The 17153-nt window shown below is 39.5% G+C and overlaps 1 protein-coding gene across 1 annotated transcript; it reads right to left on the reverse strand.

The window, feature by feature from the left end:
- Positions 1 to 8867: 8867 nt before the first annotated feature.
- Positions 8868 to 13779, reverse strand: hapln1b (hyaluronan and proteoglycan link protein 1b). The gene is made up of 5 exons (XM_085358662.1): positions 13674 to 13779; positions 12330 to 12493; positions 11702 to 11900; positions 10626 to 10928; positions 8868 to 9157 (listed from the first exon to the last, which is right to left on the reverse strand). The coding sequence occupies exons 1-5, from the start codon at positions 13777 to 13779 to the stop codon at positions 8868 to 8870; spliced, it is 1062 nt and encodes a 353-aa protein (XP_085214788.1).
- Positions 13780 to 17153: the final 3374 nt, after the last annotated feature.

Below are 17153 nucleotides of genomic sequence, written 5' to 3' on the forward strand. Positions count from 1 at the left end.
ACCGGTCCGTTGCCATGGTAACCGGTCCGTTGCCATGGGTTACCTGACCGTTGCCATGGGTTAACTGTCCGTTGCCATGCGTTAACTGTCCGTTGCCATGCGTTTACATGTGTTGTTATGGGTTAACTGTCCGTTGCCATGCGTTTACATGTGTTGTTATGGGTTACCGGTCCGTTGCCACTCTTCTCTTTCTTTGCTGTCTTAACACTAGGAGTCCCAGGCTTCTACCTTTCTACCTTTAAAACCCACCACCAGCCAAATGGCTGGTAGCCAAGTGGAAGCTAAATTGGCTAGTCATTCATATGTAAATTAGGTTGTTAGCTGGGAATTCTGGAGGGAGGGGAGTGGGGGTGTGTGGATGAGGGGGTGGGGGAGCTGCTAAAAGCTGTGAACTTCCTTTTGTGTTTCATCTTGATGCATTCTCAATCATCCAGGGAAATAAATCTCCAAAAGTCACCAACTTGGAGTGTTTCAGTTTGCCATCTTAGGGAGAAATCAACACACATGGGTGTAGGTCCTTTGTTGCTGAGATTTATTGATAAAAACAGTACAAAAAACCAACCATTTGTACACATATTTACAAATAATAATAAAAAGTGAGTTTCTCAATATATTCCTGTCCTTTGGACGTCTAGTGAAAAACAGTTTTCTGTCTTGACTGATCTGTAATCACTTTTCTACATTTATATCCAGTTTTTTGCCATCGAGATCACCACAGTCCAAATGCAAAAGCTTTAAAGCAAGACTTAGGAAACCAGTGGGTGTCGTTATGGTATTTACTTCTGGCATCTGTAATGAATTTTGGAATGAATATTGTTAGAATTATGTGAATCATATACTTTAGTTCTGATGAGTGGCTCCATAGTCTCATGGTTTACACGTTGTGGCTCGAGTGGTTTGTATACAGATCAATGCTTGGGCAAGATACTGAACCCTGAGTTACCTCTGTGTGTGTGAATGCATTCAGCAGATAAAAGCACAAGGCACTATATAAATACCATTTCTTTTACATTCACCTAAGAAGTGAAAAAATCTCCAGTTTAATCCCAGCTGGAGACAAAAATCCCTTGGGGGTGTCAGGAACGGAAATCCACTGTGAATAAGGGGAGCAGCTGAATAAAGCTTTTATGCTGGAGCCCTCATGGTCACTATATTCAAACACTTTTCACCACAATCATAAAACATCAAATGAGGAATTGTCCATAAAGTCCTGAGTGCTTAAAAAGAAGTTGCAAGTTCTTCACTGGAAATACACCTACTGGTTTGTTGGGGGCAGATGATTAGTGCCCAGACTTTCAGAAACAAATAACCAAACACAGAAAACATAACAAACCACAAATGTCTGCCAGGGTTTCAGCACTGAGCTGGGAAACATCTTGTTATTTATGCGAGCTGAGCCTATTTGAATAAGAAAAATACTGCTTCTTTCACAATATACCAAATCTTTTCATTTCTTTTGCCTGAGTCACTGAGAAATTTTCTTCACTCCGCAGCCCACCAACTTCACGAACCCAGTGTATGCCACCCTGTACATGGGTGCCCACAACAGCCGCAATTCTCTGGCGAGCACTGATGAAAAGAAGGAGCTCCTCTCCCAGGTTGACGAGGACATGAGCGACCCCCTGGCATAGACCTCGGCATGGACTGAACTCTGCCAACATTGCCCTGCCTCGCCCAACCTAGAGCCAGCGAGCTCTCTCATTTTATGCCTTTACCAACTGAAAAGAAAAGCAACAAAAAAACATAAAAACGAGAACACTGTATAAAATGTATAAAATGAAGAACTACTTTTTTTAAGTGATTGCAGTATTATATTTTGTTCTTTGACAAAAAGGAAAACAAATCCTCTGGTGATGGAAAAGAAACCATTTTATAGACATTTTATCCAGTTCTTTTTCATTTTGCTCACTTCCTCACAACTCAGAATGGCTTACTGAAGGCCAGACAGTCCTGATCTCCAAGGACCCCCAGAAGAGAACTTTCCCATCCAACCACTGGCCAATAACCTGCCTCAGTACCACATGGACGCTGCTGTCAGGCATCATAGCAGCTAAGAAGAACAATACATGAGTGGGGGGACAAAAAGGAATTGTCAGGAATACCGGTGTTCTGGGAATCCATCCTACCTGACAAACCATCCTACCCGTTGTTTCTACGCATGCGCGCAACACGAAATTCAGTGGCGAACCGTCTTACCTTTGTGAATATAAGCTACAAACATACTCTGACGGGTAAAATTATGTGCCAAACCGTCCTACCTTTGTAAAAGTGATGTACAAGCATACTTTAACAGCTATAATTAAGTGGCAAATCGTCCCACCTTTGTTAATATGGGCTAGAAGCATAATTTTACAGCTAGAATTCAGTGGCAAATCATCTTACCTTTGTTAATAAGAGCTAGAAACATACTCTGACGGGTATAAATACGTGCCAAACCATGCTACCTTTCTGAATGTGACCTACAAGCATACTTTAACAGGTAAAATGAAGTGGCAAACCATCCTGGCTTTATGAATGTGAGCTACAAGCATACTCTGATGGGCAAAGTTAAGTGGTAAACCGTCATACCTACTTACGTTTGTGCTGGAATTACTGTGTGACAGCAGAAATGTGCATAAACTACTTACGGTAGGACGTTTTGCCAAAGTAGGACGTTTTGTCAGAACAGCGGAGGAGTGAAAGACCAGCTACTGGTAGACAGGGCAGTGTGGACTAGGCTGACCAACCTGAGCACTACCTGGAATGATTACAAGAAAGCCTATGACTCGATGCCCCACACCTGGATCCTGGAATGCCTGGAACAGTACAAGATCAACAGGACCCTAAGAGCCTTCATCAGGAACTCAGTGGGGGTGTGGTGGACAACACTAGAGACCAACTTCAAGCCCATAGGACAGGTTGCCATCAAGTGCGGGATCTACAAAGGAAATGCTCTATTCCCACTGCTGTTCTGTATAGGCCTGAACCCCCTCAGTGAGATTACTGACAGGACTGGCTACGTATACTAACTACAGAATGGAGCAATATGTATGTATGTATGTATGTATGTATGTATATATATATATATATATATATATATATATATATATATATATATATATATATATATATATGTGTGTGTGTGTGTGTGTGTGTGTGTGTGTGTGTGTGTGTGTGTGTGTGTGTGTGTGTCATTGCAAGACATAATACAAATAAGCAACTGAAGTTAAAGAGGAAATCATGGAATCAATTATTAAACCAAAGTGTATTCTAAATTTTTGACTCATCAAAGTAGCCACCTTTGGCAGATGTATCAGCTGAACACACACGTGGCATTCTTTCTACATTCTTTTCTACTTCAGAAAGCTCTCCCCATATCTGTTGCTTTCACTCCAGTTCATCCCAAAGCAGGTCAATGGGGTTTAAGTCTGGAGACTGTGCTGGTCACTCCATGTTTTCAAGCTTACCAGCTTGTTCTTTTTTTCCTAAGGTAGTTCTGGCATAGCTGGGTCTTATATTTGGGTCATTATCTTGCTGTAGAATGGACCCCTGACCAACTAGGCACATACCAGAGGGTACTACATGGCGCTACAGAAAGTTGTGGTAGCTGTTTTGGTTTAGGGTGCCTGTCACTCTGTACAAGTCACCGACCCTGGATCCAGCAAAACAGCCCCAGACCATCACACTTCCTCCATGTTTAACAGTTGATGCCACACACTGTGGAACCATCCTTTCACATACTTGACGGCGTACAAAGATCCTGTGTGATGAACCGAAGATTTGAAATTTTGATTCATCAGTTCATAATACCTTCTTCCAGTCTTCAGTATCCCAATGGCAATGTTTCATGGTCCAGGGAAGCCTCTATGTCTTATTCTGACATCTTAGCAATGACTTTATTCCTGCAACTTGTCCTGTCAAACCTACAGCTTGAAGTCTTCTCTTCTTTTTTTTTTTTTTTTGCCTGTCCCGTTTGGATCTTTAGCCATCAGAATTGTTGTCTGAAGGCCAAGAAAGATGCCAAATGGATTTACTTTACCAAGTGGATCATCATGGCCTTGCCATATCGGTCCATTTGATTGACCTTTATTATAATTATGTATTTATTTTATTTTCGTTTTTTAAAGACGGGACAGACATGACTGGGGGAGAGGGAGAGAAAGAAAAATAGAGGGGAGAAGAGATGGTGAGAAAGGGAGGAAGAAAAAAAAAGAAAAACAAACAAAACACCTGGATCACCTGTATGGAGATAAAAAAAACAGAAGAGAAACAAACAACAAAGAGCAACGTAATAAAAACAACACCATCACAATAAACTAGCTAACAATAGATAACAGTAGATACTTTTTTAATTTCACCTGTTGAGAATGAAAAAACAAAGCAAGTAGAAGAAAACGAGAGCAACATAATAAACAACATCACGATGATCTATGGGAATATGACAGTAAATACTAAATATTGAATATTATTGTGCAGCACGTAAGATCGACAGCGCACAGTGTGCTTTGAGGTAGGAGCCAAAAACGGTGTAGTTTGTGTGTGTGAGCACCCGTGTGTACACCTGTGAGCATGAACGCGCTTGTTTTTAAAAGGTTCCTTCATGTGTGCACAGCCCCGTCCACCAGGGCATGAAGCAGGTATGGAGGAGATCAAAACTCCAGACATCCAGAGGCCTCCAGAACACAAGAGACCAAGGAAGACCAACAGAGGGGCAGCCGCGCCACTGTCCCAGAAAGAGCTGAGGAGAGTCCCAGATGAGGGGTCACTCAGCTGCCGAGGAGCAGAAGAAGTCCGGGGGGGGGGGGGGGGTTGCAGTGACATGCCCGTGAGCTCCGCCGGCAGCCAGCTGTGCCAGAGTGACCGAGCCCCAGGCCGAGAGGCCGAGGGCACCCCACCCCCGAAGTGGCCCGAGCGAGCCCCAGGCTCCAGACCTCTTCCTGTTTGAGTTTGCCCCAGTTTCTGAGTGCCTTTTGATGGTGAAGGAAACTGTACTCACTGACACCTTAACTTTCTTTCCAATTTCTCTGTAGGAAAGACCTACATTTCTAAGTGTTATGATGGTCTGTCTCTCTTCCCTTGTTATTTGCCCTTTTCTCACCATTTTTCTAGCAACGCACTACTTTCTGCAGTACAAGACAGTTCAACTGATGTTCACGAGGGTACCACAGTGTGTTCCAGCACTGCTGTTATGCAGACAGAGGGGGTTGTAAGTGATCCAGAAAAGTTGGAACACCTGTAGGAATTAGTAGCACGAGCTTTGAGGGCTTGATCAACCTCCATTGCTGCAGAACAACTTTAAATTGTTAACGCATTTTGTGTTCCCTGAAACAGGCCTTTTTGTATAATTCTGAAAATCTTTGACCGGTACTGCTGTCTTTGTTTATTGTGGATGTCTATATATAATCTGTGCTCTCTTTGTAATGTTAAACAGACAGCTTTCCTGAAAATAGCACAAACAAAAGAATCAGCATGAAAACCAACATGCCGTCACTCAGCTTTTAAAACAGTCATTTACTTTGGCAACATGCTGTATTTCAGTTACAAAATTAACTGATGCAGCACCATGAATGGCCTCAGTGTTCCCACTGGAAAAACATTTTCATGTAAGCAGGACCCCTCCCTCTGCAAACATTTACACATTACAGCATTACCCAAGAACTACAGCTCTGCAAATACACATCCTAACAAATAAAGGGCAGACATTAACTTTGATGATTTTTCTTTTCCGCTGCAACTACAGTGGAATCGCTCATCGTTGCTATGATGTATTTATGTTAATTCAGTAATGGTTGTATACATTGATAGAGGCTGAGTCATGGTTTATATATTCTTTTATTATCCCTTTGTCTGCAAATCCCTAAGATTGTTTTCTATGCTGTGGTTCTCGAAGAACAATATCAGAAAGACAATAGAATACAAAATAGAAGCTTTAAAATGAACAGTTGAAATGGTGAAAACATAGATATTTACTTTCTTGTGATATGACAAAAGTGATACCACTGTCATATCTGTACAGTAGATACAAAGTGGTAGATAAGCAGGAGACACGTAACTTCATTTAGCATAAAAGAAAGGCTAGTAAAGAGATGTGAAAACATTTGCTGAAATGTGATATTCCTGACAACTACTTGAACTTTAGCTACACACAGAATTTAGACTAGCAACTGGTAGAAACAGGTAATCTGGTTAGGAAAAATGTAACATACTAAGTAAGGCAAGTAACAAATGTAAACAGGTAGCTGAGCTGCACTAAACTTGAAACACTGGACAACGAATTAGCAAAATTTCCCCACTATTTTCTTCATTTAACGAGTAGCAGGTTGAGACAACTTGACTGTAGGAAATATGGATGATGTAACATCAATTGTGAAATTGCTTTCAATCCGCACTGATGCACTGAAGAACTGCCTTGCATATCTTATTATATATCTTATATATTAGTTTCATTCTATTTATTTTACAGGATTTTCCAGGTATTTTTCTATGCTAGCTAATGAGCTTGTGGGTGTCCTAAATTTAAACACTGGTGTGAGCTTGGTGTCAACATGTAGCTCAGAATCTTACCAATTAACACATAATACTGTTTACTTTCAAGAAATATCTTGATTTTATAGCCCATTATGAGATCTAGCTATTACACAGCTGTGTGTTAGCGTACCAGTTTGCACTTTCACAAATGTCAAACTATTCATTTAATTGACTGTAATTTCTGCAATAATTCTAATCAATACACTAATACAAAAGGAGTAAATTAAATAAAACAGATCTTTAGTAAGTGTTTACTTCATAGCTGTTATAGCATTTTATCTTCCACATCATCAGTGTGTGATCATTACAGGCTATTTTCGTCCAGCAGTTCACTGATGATAAGTATAGCAAAACTCTGATTGTGCAGTGACTTGAGTAGCCAAGTATAGCCAACTCTGCACCATTCCAATTAGATTACCTAAACTTCAGTCTTTTCCATCCTGGGCTGTGTACAGTGAGCTTACACATTACATTTACTGTTATACCCTTAAATGGAAGAAACCTTTAGAGGCTCCTGCAGGAAGAACTGGTCGGCTGCTTCATGGCTGTGCCTTGCAGAACTTAGACAGCAATTAGGGGGCCAGTTCAGGACCTTAGACTTCATCTCTATATACATTAGTGTTTACAGTCACAGAGTGTTATCTCTGTTAACCTCAGCACCTTATTCTTTTACCTGGTATCCATTAGTAGGTTTTCTGAATACTCTGACCTAGCCTAGCATTAGTCCCAATTTATTCAAAAGAGTTGCATATTATTTTTAGTCACAATTGAGTTTCTTGTCAACGTAAACTAAGACTTTATTACGTCCCCCCCCCCACACACACACACACACAAAGCATCAATACTATATGACTTGTTAAAGAGAGGGTAGATTTTTGGGTCCAAAGAGTTTGCAAGTCTTGTTTAGGCTGACAATCCACAGTGTGAGTAGTAGTCATTGGCCATGTGTGTCTGTTAGCATGCTAACAGTCACTATTTTGCTTTTTTCTTTGTATTTGGCACAAAGAACTTTGCAATTTCAGTGGTACAAACAACTAAATCTTTGCTTTTGTGACATGACTAATATTTATTTCTTTTTATTGTTTTGCTTTTTTGTTGACTAAAATAGATCAAACATAAACCTGAGCATAACCTGGATTTAAATCTAAATTTTCCAATTCTAGCTACAATTCTAGTTAACAGCAGCCTAGCACCATCATAGGAGAGGAATGGAGTAGAAAAATGTGATTTAAAGGTCAAGCAACATTGTATGCAGAAAGCAGATTTTTATGATATTACAAACACATGCTGAAGGTCAAACCCACAACTGAATAACAGGATTTTTTTGATTGTCCTCTCAGGTTGCACTGGGATTGCTGGGCTAATGAGCAACATCAGTCACAAGCAGGGCAAAGCCTGGCTCTGGTAATAAGCTAGAAGAATCTATGGCATTTGTATCAAAAATAGCAGTCTATAAGGCGCTAAATAGATAGCAAGAGTAGCTATACTCTAATAGCAATTTTGCTGTTGAAGTCAAGGCATGCTCTGAAGAACAAAACGTACTCTAGCACTGCAAAGCATTTTTTCATGCCAGGCATTCTGTATTGCTGCAAAGAGCAAACTGCTGTTTGCCTTGTCTTCTCTCCTCTATGCATCATATTCGGTAAATTCAGTGCAAAATCATTTTTTGTGGTGTTTTTTCCACCGTTATTGTATGTTTCATGTAAACCCAATAGACTTGGATAGTTTGACCAGAAAGATAAAAATTATATTCTAAATATTTCTACAGTATATCAAAAAATAGTCATTAACAGAAATACATTTCTAGATTATCACATTCTACATACTTAGAAAACATAAACAATGCTAACAGTTAAATGATTTCTTTTTCATTTTGGTGATGAGACTAGTGTTTGGTTCATCACGTTTGTATAAAAAAAAATAAAACACTGGGTGGTAGGATGATTTACAAAGTACCTGTCTTAGCACCTTGTTAACATTGAACAGCAGAGATTGGATTAGTTACGTTTCAGACTTTCAGACTTTGACGAGCCTAGTCCATTTGTAAATGACAGTATGTCTGTAGCCGTAGGTTATCTAATCCCCACAACAATGTGCCCACCTCTCTGAAGGGCATTGATTAAATAATATAAACCTTAAATATGCGTAAACTATCCCTTGTAGAATATAAGGTCCCAGTTTACAAAGCACAACATGAATCGGTCTGGATAAAACATCTTAAGGTTTCCATTAAAAAAAAAAACTATCACAGTTTGAATGTGCTTTTTTCTCTGTTTTCTTTCTCTCAATTATTATGCTCATTATTGTATGTGTTGATGCATGTTAGTGTATGTAATTGTTTGCTGGATGTGTGTTGTGGCTCAGTTGTGGCCCTTGAAACAATACACTCCATACAGCTTATGCTTCTTGTCAGGGAAGCCACTGAACCTAACAGCAGCTTCAGTGGGACTGCAGCGCCGGCGCGGGTGGGAGATGGGGTAACGGACACTGCCATCCTCCAACCAGCCTGCATCACAGCGGTCATAGCCCAGCAGCTTCCAGGCAGCATACATCTGGCCAACCTTGGCAATTTGAGCACCATCTTTTTGGCATGCCCTGACTGCCTCATCATAGGTCAGCTTAAAGGGTTGGATCAGGTAGTAGAAACGACCTGAGGTGACAAGAAAACAGAAGGATGAACATAATGGGTTAGAACATACAGAAAATATATCAATGTATCAAATTCCTGCAACCTAACATGATCCTGTCACCACAACAAGACAGGATATACATGCTTTGATGCCTTTACAAATTTGACGAAGTTAAAACATCCATCATTTCATATTATACGCCATCGTTTGTTTTGTGGTGTTGCAAAATACACTGTTTACGGCAATATTGAGATGATGAAGATCAGATGAGAAGCAAAAAAGAGCCGTCAGGTGCTGAAAAATGAACCTTAGACTCAAACGTTAGAACAGCCTTTTTCACACGGCACGCCATGTAATAAATAGAAAGTAAATGGCAGCCGTTACAACAATCTAAAGATATATAGTTTCATGCATTGGTCACAGGTACACTCCAGGTACACAACGCCCAGCTGAAAACACTTTACCCAAGTCGAGTTGCCCAAGATTCACAGAATTTACCAAAAATGCGATATATATCATTATCGGGATGAGAAATGTCTTACATCGGGATAAGAGATTTTGGTCATATTGCACAGCCCTCAAAATCTGTTGAGACCATGTGTAACATTCAGACATTCCGGAATATAATAAAATAACTGTAATTTGTCATTTTCATCATAAGATAATGATGTGATTTACTATCTTTTTTCAGCTATTTTGTAAAACTGTACATTAAAAGAATTTGGACTAGAATATTTGTATTTTATGATTAAAAATATTATCATAAAGATCTCTCAAATATTGGTGGAAGCATAAAAAATCATTTTGATAATTACCAGTACTTAGTACGCAGCTGTGACATAAAACTTACACTGAGTGGTGGTCTAAAAAATCGGATACCACATCCTAACCCCACAAGCTCTAAGTTACCCTCTGTTCCACACTATTCAGTATTGTGCCCTGGGACACCTGAACAAAGAGGGAGGAGTCCAGTGGTGGAAACCATGGTGTGTCTCCTGAGCCACATCTATTCTAGGTGCTGCTATAGGAAGTAAGATGCAAGCATCCCAGTTGGAGCTCACATGGCTCTTCATACTAACTCATATTAAAGCTGGATTGAATAGTGTGTAAAAAACAAAAACAACAAAAAAACCAACAACAACAATTTGATAAATATGAGGTCACTAGCTACATTTTAAAGACATGTTAATATCAAGTGTTAATTAACTTCTTTAGACCTGCTATCCATCAGGGCACTAGCATCCCATTTGTGGTTAGGGCTGGATTCTGTTTTAGCCACATAAAAAAGAAGCACACTTTCAGAAACTCTTACATGTTGGTATTATAGTATTAACATTCGTTTCTTTTTCAATTTTAGGTGGCCAAACAGGTAAAAATGTTTTCAATCAACTCATAACCCAGTAACCACAGAGAGCATGTTGCCCTCAGTATTGCAGATGTGTTTGTCGCCAATACCTACAAAAACACAGTTTTAGTGCTGTTCCTCACCTTTGTAGTGGGAGGTAAAGCAGAAAACATCATAGTGGTTCTTGTCCTTGTCTCTCAACCCATAGTTCCGAATGCCTGGCACTGTGTTCTTGCCACCACAGGGTTCTCTGGGGGTGTTGATGGGATACTGGACTGTGCCATCAGACAGCCAGCCAGCATTGCACCAGTCCATCCCTCCACGCCATGTGTCATACAGTTGGTCAAAAGATGCCACGATTGCATCCTGATCGTGGCACGCCCGCTCTGCATCGTAGAAATTAAGGTTGTAGCGTCCCAAGCGGGGGTAGTATGGGAAGACAACACCTGCACAGACAGGGTGAAAACAGAAAATGAGGGCAGAGAAGGAATTTATTTTGAACATGTCAATATAACTAAAATAACAAGAAAACACATACACAAAACAAAGGCATCAAAGTTGTCATTAATATCTCTATATCCACTCAATTAATACGCTTGAAAAGGAGTAGAAAAGATAGATTTACACTTATTTGTTGCTACCCGCTTGTTTCAAATACCAAAATTTGCTAAAAATATAAAAATGAGACAAGGATTCAATAGAACACAATGATACAGCAACATTCATGTAACTTATTGTTTTTACATGAATCCTTACTACATAGGGTTTCCTCTAAGGGTATTTGGTCTTATTTGGAACAAGTTCTGAATGTTGTGGCTCAAAGATTTGTTTCCTACTTTATACATTATTTGTGCAGTTATCAGGTCAACCAAGTTTTTAAATTTAAGAATATTTAATTTAATAAAAAGTTGATTTGATGCTTCTTTTTTGCAGAATATATATTGGATGGTGTGTGTTCTATAGGTGGCTCCCCACAATTCCACACAGTACAGAAGTATAATGGAACAATACAAAGTATATAATATATAATGATGTTTGATTTAGAAGATCCTTAACTTTATAGAGATGACCTGCAGCCAGGATAAACTGGATGTGTTTGGTCAGCTGTGTGTGTGTTTGACTGGCTCCAGTTTTTGTCTTCAGCTGACATTACCCCCCCCCCCCCCCCTTTTCCATATTTAAATTCTAGTAATTTTTGAAGTAGTTCCAAATATTATACCTTCAAGGTCCAGCGACACCACTGCTGTTCCATCTTCCAGCCCGTCAATTACTTCACATTTATACCTCCCATAATCCTCCAAAGTGATTTCTGTAATGACTAGAGAAGCATCCATGGCCGAAGAACCTTGTAGGTGGACACGTCCATGGAATCTGCCATAACTCCTTTTGTGATAATCCATGGCAACAAACACATCCACCTAGAGCACGATGAAAAGTGTTCATGTTATACTTTTCCACTGCTTTCAGTTTTTGGAATTTCTTAAGAATAGTCCAGCACATTTTGAACAGAATAAACAAGAAATTCAATTCAATTTTATTTAAACAGCGCCAAATCACAACAACAGTCGCCTCGATGCACTTTATATTGTAAGCTAGACCCTTCAATAATACAATAATACAACAGAGAAAACCCCGACCCTCTATGAGCAAGTGCTTTGATGACAGTGGGAGGGAAGATGTCTTAGCAAGTGATGAATAATAAGATAATAAGGCCACCATTGGACATGTGTAACAAAACTAGTTTATAATGCTTCTACATAAATTATATATTGATACTTTGGAATGCTACACACAATGTTTTGAAAAAAAAATATACTAATGACAGTTCATGTCAAATAAATGATAACCTCTTTTAGATAGTCTGAGGTCAGCTTGGTCCATTTGATCCGCATCTTACGGTTTTGTGCCAGTGTTTGGTCCCTTAGAATCGTGCATGGTAAAGTAGCATTTCCCCCTCGTCTCGACACCACTTTGGTTTTTTCTGCTACCACTGACAGTTGGGGGCCATTTTCTGAAAAACAGCAACAAAACAGAGAGCAAAGTGCTTCAATGGGACGGTTTTTAAGAAATGAATGCAGACTGATTATTAGCGACTTTATATGTGAGAAGAAGGGTTCTAAATTCGATTCCATATTTACCAACGAGGCAGTCAAGAGAAGCTAATAGACAGACAAAGTATTTTAGAAGTATGATTTTCTTTCTAGTCCCAACCAGAACTCCTGTCGAATGTTTTGGATCAGCTGACAAGATGTTTCTAGTCTTAGCAATTGTGCAGGTGAAAGAAGACAGATCTGTGGGGTATGAACCCTCTAAAATGTTTGTCCTCCAGTTTTAAAGAGGGAAATTCTATTACATTTTAGTCTCTAACTGAGATCAGACTATAACAAATTTGAGAATGCTGCAGCTATACAGCTGAATATCCAAGCCTGCTGAAAACTTTGAGGTTCTGGCATTCTGCCATCTTCTCTATGTATGGTCACATTAGACTAGAAAAACAAAAGTAAATAAATGAATGAACAAACAAAAACAAAAAACCCCCAAAATGAAGCAAAAACGTTAAAAAATGCTAGTCCAGTTAGGACGAAACTGCTCCAAGGTCTCAAACCAAACAGCAAAGAATATTTGTGGCATAGATCCAAACAGTGCCAAAGACTCAGCTGCTGCTAAACTGCTTTAAACTTTACTTTAAACAATAACTAATAGAGATTAATTTATCATGTGTTATTTTACTAAAAATATTATACAGTAGCTAGTGATATTGAAAAAAAAGGAAATTGGAAGTCATGCTGGTAAAGATTTATATCATCGTTCTCACTGAATCACGCAGCCTAAATGAAAAGGGCTTTGGTTTTGTTCGTATCTCACAAACAAGGAAAACCAAACAATAGATAAATAAATACATTTCCGAAGTGACTTGCATAACAAAATAGCTGTTATGTGTTGTTGGGTTTTTTTTTACCATGTAAAAACTAGAGATATACAGTGTTTTAATTTGCTGATAAAAGCCAAACTGGATAGCTCTGTCTAAGTTAGCTAAAAGTCCCTACATAGCAGTCTTATCACTGAGAACATGCTGATAAACTGAGGGAAGAAAGGACACTGCAGAGTGAGTGTTCTAAACGAAACACAGAAACAGACGCTGGAATGACATTGTCACTCTCACAAAGAAACACAAGTGAACATGTACTCACCTGTGACATAAATGGTTCTCGAATGCTCCAGGTCAGGGTACAGAGCATCTAAGTCGTTTTCTGCTACATTCAGTGATATCAAAGCCCAGATCAGCACAGGAATCATCTTCACTCACCAGCTAGGTTCTGACCACTGCAGAGACACACAGACAGAGGGTGGGGTTATGCTACAGTGAGGATGCTAAGGAAAGTTTTCCATGTATAAGCTATACAGAAAGCCCGTTTATAAGCTTCTTCTGTATGCAACTGTATGACCCTGTGTTTCTATCTGCAGTGCTTTTTCTCCCCCGAGAGCTCCGTAATTACAGTTGCTTAACAGGACGCCTGCCTGCTGGGTACTGAGCACATCTAAAGAGAAACACACACATCTCAAAATCCCATTTCTAAGTTGTTGAACGCAGTTAAACATACAGTCAGACTCAGCACATTAAAATAAAACTTCTCAATGCACAAACCAGGCATCCCTACAAGCTACAGCCCACAGAAGACGTTCACACAAATACACATTCTGTGTAAGCCATATAGTACATACTGTGCAGGAAGTATTCTGTCATTCAGCACTGTGAGAAAGCAGCATGTCCTGATGACAGCCCACACTTTTAGAAGGAGACTGCCACCGTGCAGCGTCACCCCTGCACCTCAAGCTTCATTCACACTCACACACTGGCGTAGCTGTAGTTGCATCCTTGTGAGGACACCAGCTGACACAACAGAAATTCTTGATTTAACAGCTAACTAGCCCTTTGAGTTTCCCACATTTTGTTCATTGCCCTCAATTTGACTTAAAAAATTACATGTAAATATACATGTAATGTATTTACATGTAAAATATATATATATTGGTGGTTTCTGTGGTATTTGTTTAGGTGATGATGGGTGAAAAATTATTGTTGTACCCTTATGTATCTTATACAAAATATAACAGAAGAAAAAAACCCAACAATTTCATTTTAATATTGGCAGGACAGGTTTTGTATAACCTGTAAAAAATATTTCACAGCTTGTGTGGCAATATATGTGCTGGAGGATGGTTAGGAGTGCTGGCCGACTTTGCCAGGTGGAGTTCCTGAAGTCAGCAGAAAAACTGCAGCGTATACACACACACACACACACACACACACACACACACACACACACACACACACACACACACACACACTTACTTTATACCCCTCCCAGCCTGTCATTATGGGCGGGACAACTGGGGAGGGTGCAATGATAAGGAAGTGAAGTATGTTGGGAAAGATGTATGTCGTTTAAAAAAAAGGTAAAAATGCTTGAGTCAGAATGTGCACTGCAGGACACAAGAAGAGCAGGTGATGTGTGAAATGATAATAGAGAAGCAGACAGAGAGCGACTAAGACTGGGAGATACGGCGAAAAAAAGAAGCTAAAGCAGGGAGGGAGGGAGGGAGGCGGAAGAAGCTGAGGGGACTGCAGCAGCAAAAATGATGCAGTTTGAATCTTCACTGGCACCATTAGGTGATGAGCTTCAGCACCTAATCATCCACAATTGTCATGTGCTGACTTTATTTGAACAAAATGTTAACATTATTAAATAAATATAAAAGTTAATAAGTAGTGTTTTTTCCATACAGCTGAAGAGTGGAAGTTTAGATCAGTTTGATAACATTTGCATTTATAGTACACCTCGTACGAAGAACTATTTCTTTTACCTACTTGGATACTTACCAAGTTATAAGTTCATTGAGTCTTTTTACTTATCCATTTAATTCATGTTTTTCAGTTGTGTAATCCTGGACATGTTACAGCAAGGGAATGTTTTTAATGTCTCTACATTGAACTGCAGGTCTGTGATGTTTTATCAAATTCTTGATGCCTGATTTACATTCACTTTTAAGACCTTGTAAGAGAAAATCTTATTTAAGTTTCTGAAGATGTTTCAACTCTTATTCAAGAGGCTTCTTCAGTTCTAAACCCAAAAGGTGGAGTGCACCAGGTATTTAAATCCTAGTGGGATTCTGTCTTCTCTGTCCAAAATGTGAACATTGGCATCCTCTAATCTCTGGCTATCTACTGCAAGATCTCTTTGATCTTTCTCCCCTCACCCCAACCAGTTGCTCAGATGGCTGCCCCTCCCCGAGCCTGGTTCTGCTTGAGGTTTCTTCCTATTAAAAGGGAGTTTTTCCTTGCCAATATCACCAAAGTAATGCTCATAGGGGGTCATATGATCATTGGGGTGTTCCGTTTTCTTGTCCATTTTTTATTGTAGTTTGTACCTTACACTTGAGTCAACTGCTATATAAATAAAATTGAACTGAAGAGGCATGTTTGTGTCTGTAGAAACCCTCACTGTATTTAAAATATCTCGTGATGAGGCAGACGTGTAATCGTGTGCAAATCTGATTTGGGGTAAAGTTGGTTCTGCTTTGGGAGGAGCTGTCTTGCTGTAGTCATTTCTGACAGCCTCCTCCTACAAGGTACAGCATCCCCTGGGTAAACATAGTGGTATGTAGGGCTCCACGTTCAGCTGCATGAAGCGTAAACACAAAACCTATTTGTACTCAAAGAGCATGATGGTTATGCTCAATCATACTCTCTCTCTCTCTCTCTCTCTCTCTCTATCGAGACAGAGAGAGATATAGATATATACCTAAATAGAGATATGTATGTATATATGTATATGTAGAGGAAGACAACCATTAATGGTCACAACTTATTTAAAATCACTAAACTGATCCTTGTCTTTGGACTGTTGGGGGAAGCCAGAGAACCCACCCAGAGTAGCTGGACAACCCCCAGCTAGTTCATTTAAAGCCAGGACCTTCTTGCTGTGAGGCAACAGTGCTAAACAATGAACCACAGCTGAAATTGGAAAAGATTAATTCTTTTGAGATCTTATCAAAAATGTATGTTTTGCCACAAAAGGATAGCAGCAAGACAGAAAGGGAAGCCTTACGTAATAGTAGTGTGACCTGCTGTAAAGTATGGTTTCGAGAATGAAACAGACAAAGGATGTTGAACATGGAGCTGCCAGGCAAGAGAAAAAGAGAAAGACCAAAAAGAACATCCATGAATATAGTGAAGGAAGACATGCAGAGGGCTGGTGTGAGAGTGGAGGATGCTGGGACAGTGAGATGGAGGCACATGATCTGCATTTGGTGATGAAGACATGCCAAAAGAGATATCGTGTCATTTTTCAAAAAATAATACTTTTATACATTTGTTTTCCTAACGGTATCTTGAGGTAAAGCAAACTGTACCAGAAACAAGTGCATTCATGGGGTTCCTACCATTTTCAGCATTGCCTGTAGTCACTTAATAAATCAGTGTTTATGGTACAAAATTACATAATGCATTAAGTTGGATATGTTCATGCTTGACTTTGTTTTTAAGTGTATTAGCATAAGGTACTCAAAGTACAGGATCTCCAGGATTTTGTCAGACACAGGAACAGAAATACTCTCTCTTAGTTAAGTAAATGGTAAATGGCCTGTATTTGTATAGCACTTTACTCAGT

The sequence above is a fragment of the Diplotaxodon limnothrissa genome, linkage group LG7 (genome assembly GCF_057381915.1).
Source record: "Diplotaxodon limnothrissa isolate DT_005_m linkage group LG7, D_limnothrissa_male_GT1.1, whole genome shotgun sequence".
In the NCBI taxonomy this organism is placed as follows: domain Eukaryota; kingdom Metazoa; phylum Chordata; class Actinopteri; order Cichliformes; family Cichlidae; genus Diplotaxodon; species Diplotaxodon limnothrissa.

Coding starts and splice junctions, on each gene's coding strand:
- hapln1b (XM_085358662.1), bottom strand. CDS start 13,779: ATGATTCCTGTGCTGATCTGGGCTTTGATATCACTGAATGTAGCAGAA. Junction 12,494..13,673: donor GAGAACCATTTATGTCACAG/GTGAGTACATGT, acceptor GCTGTTTTTCAG/AAAATGGCCCCCAACTGTCA. Junction 10,929..11,701: donor GGTGTCGCTGGACCTTGAAG/GTATAATATTTG, acceptor CTGTCTGTGCAG/GTGTTGTCTTCCCATACTAC.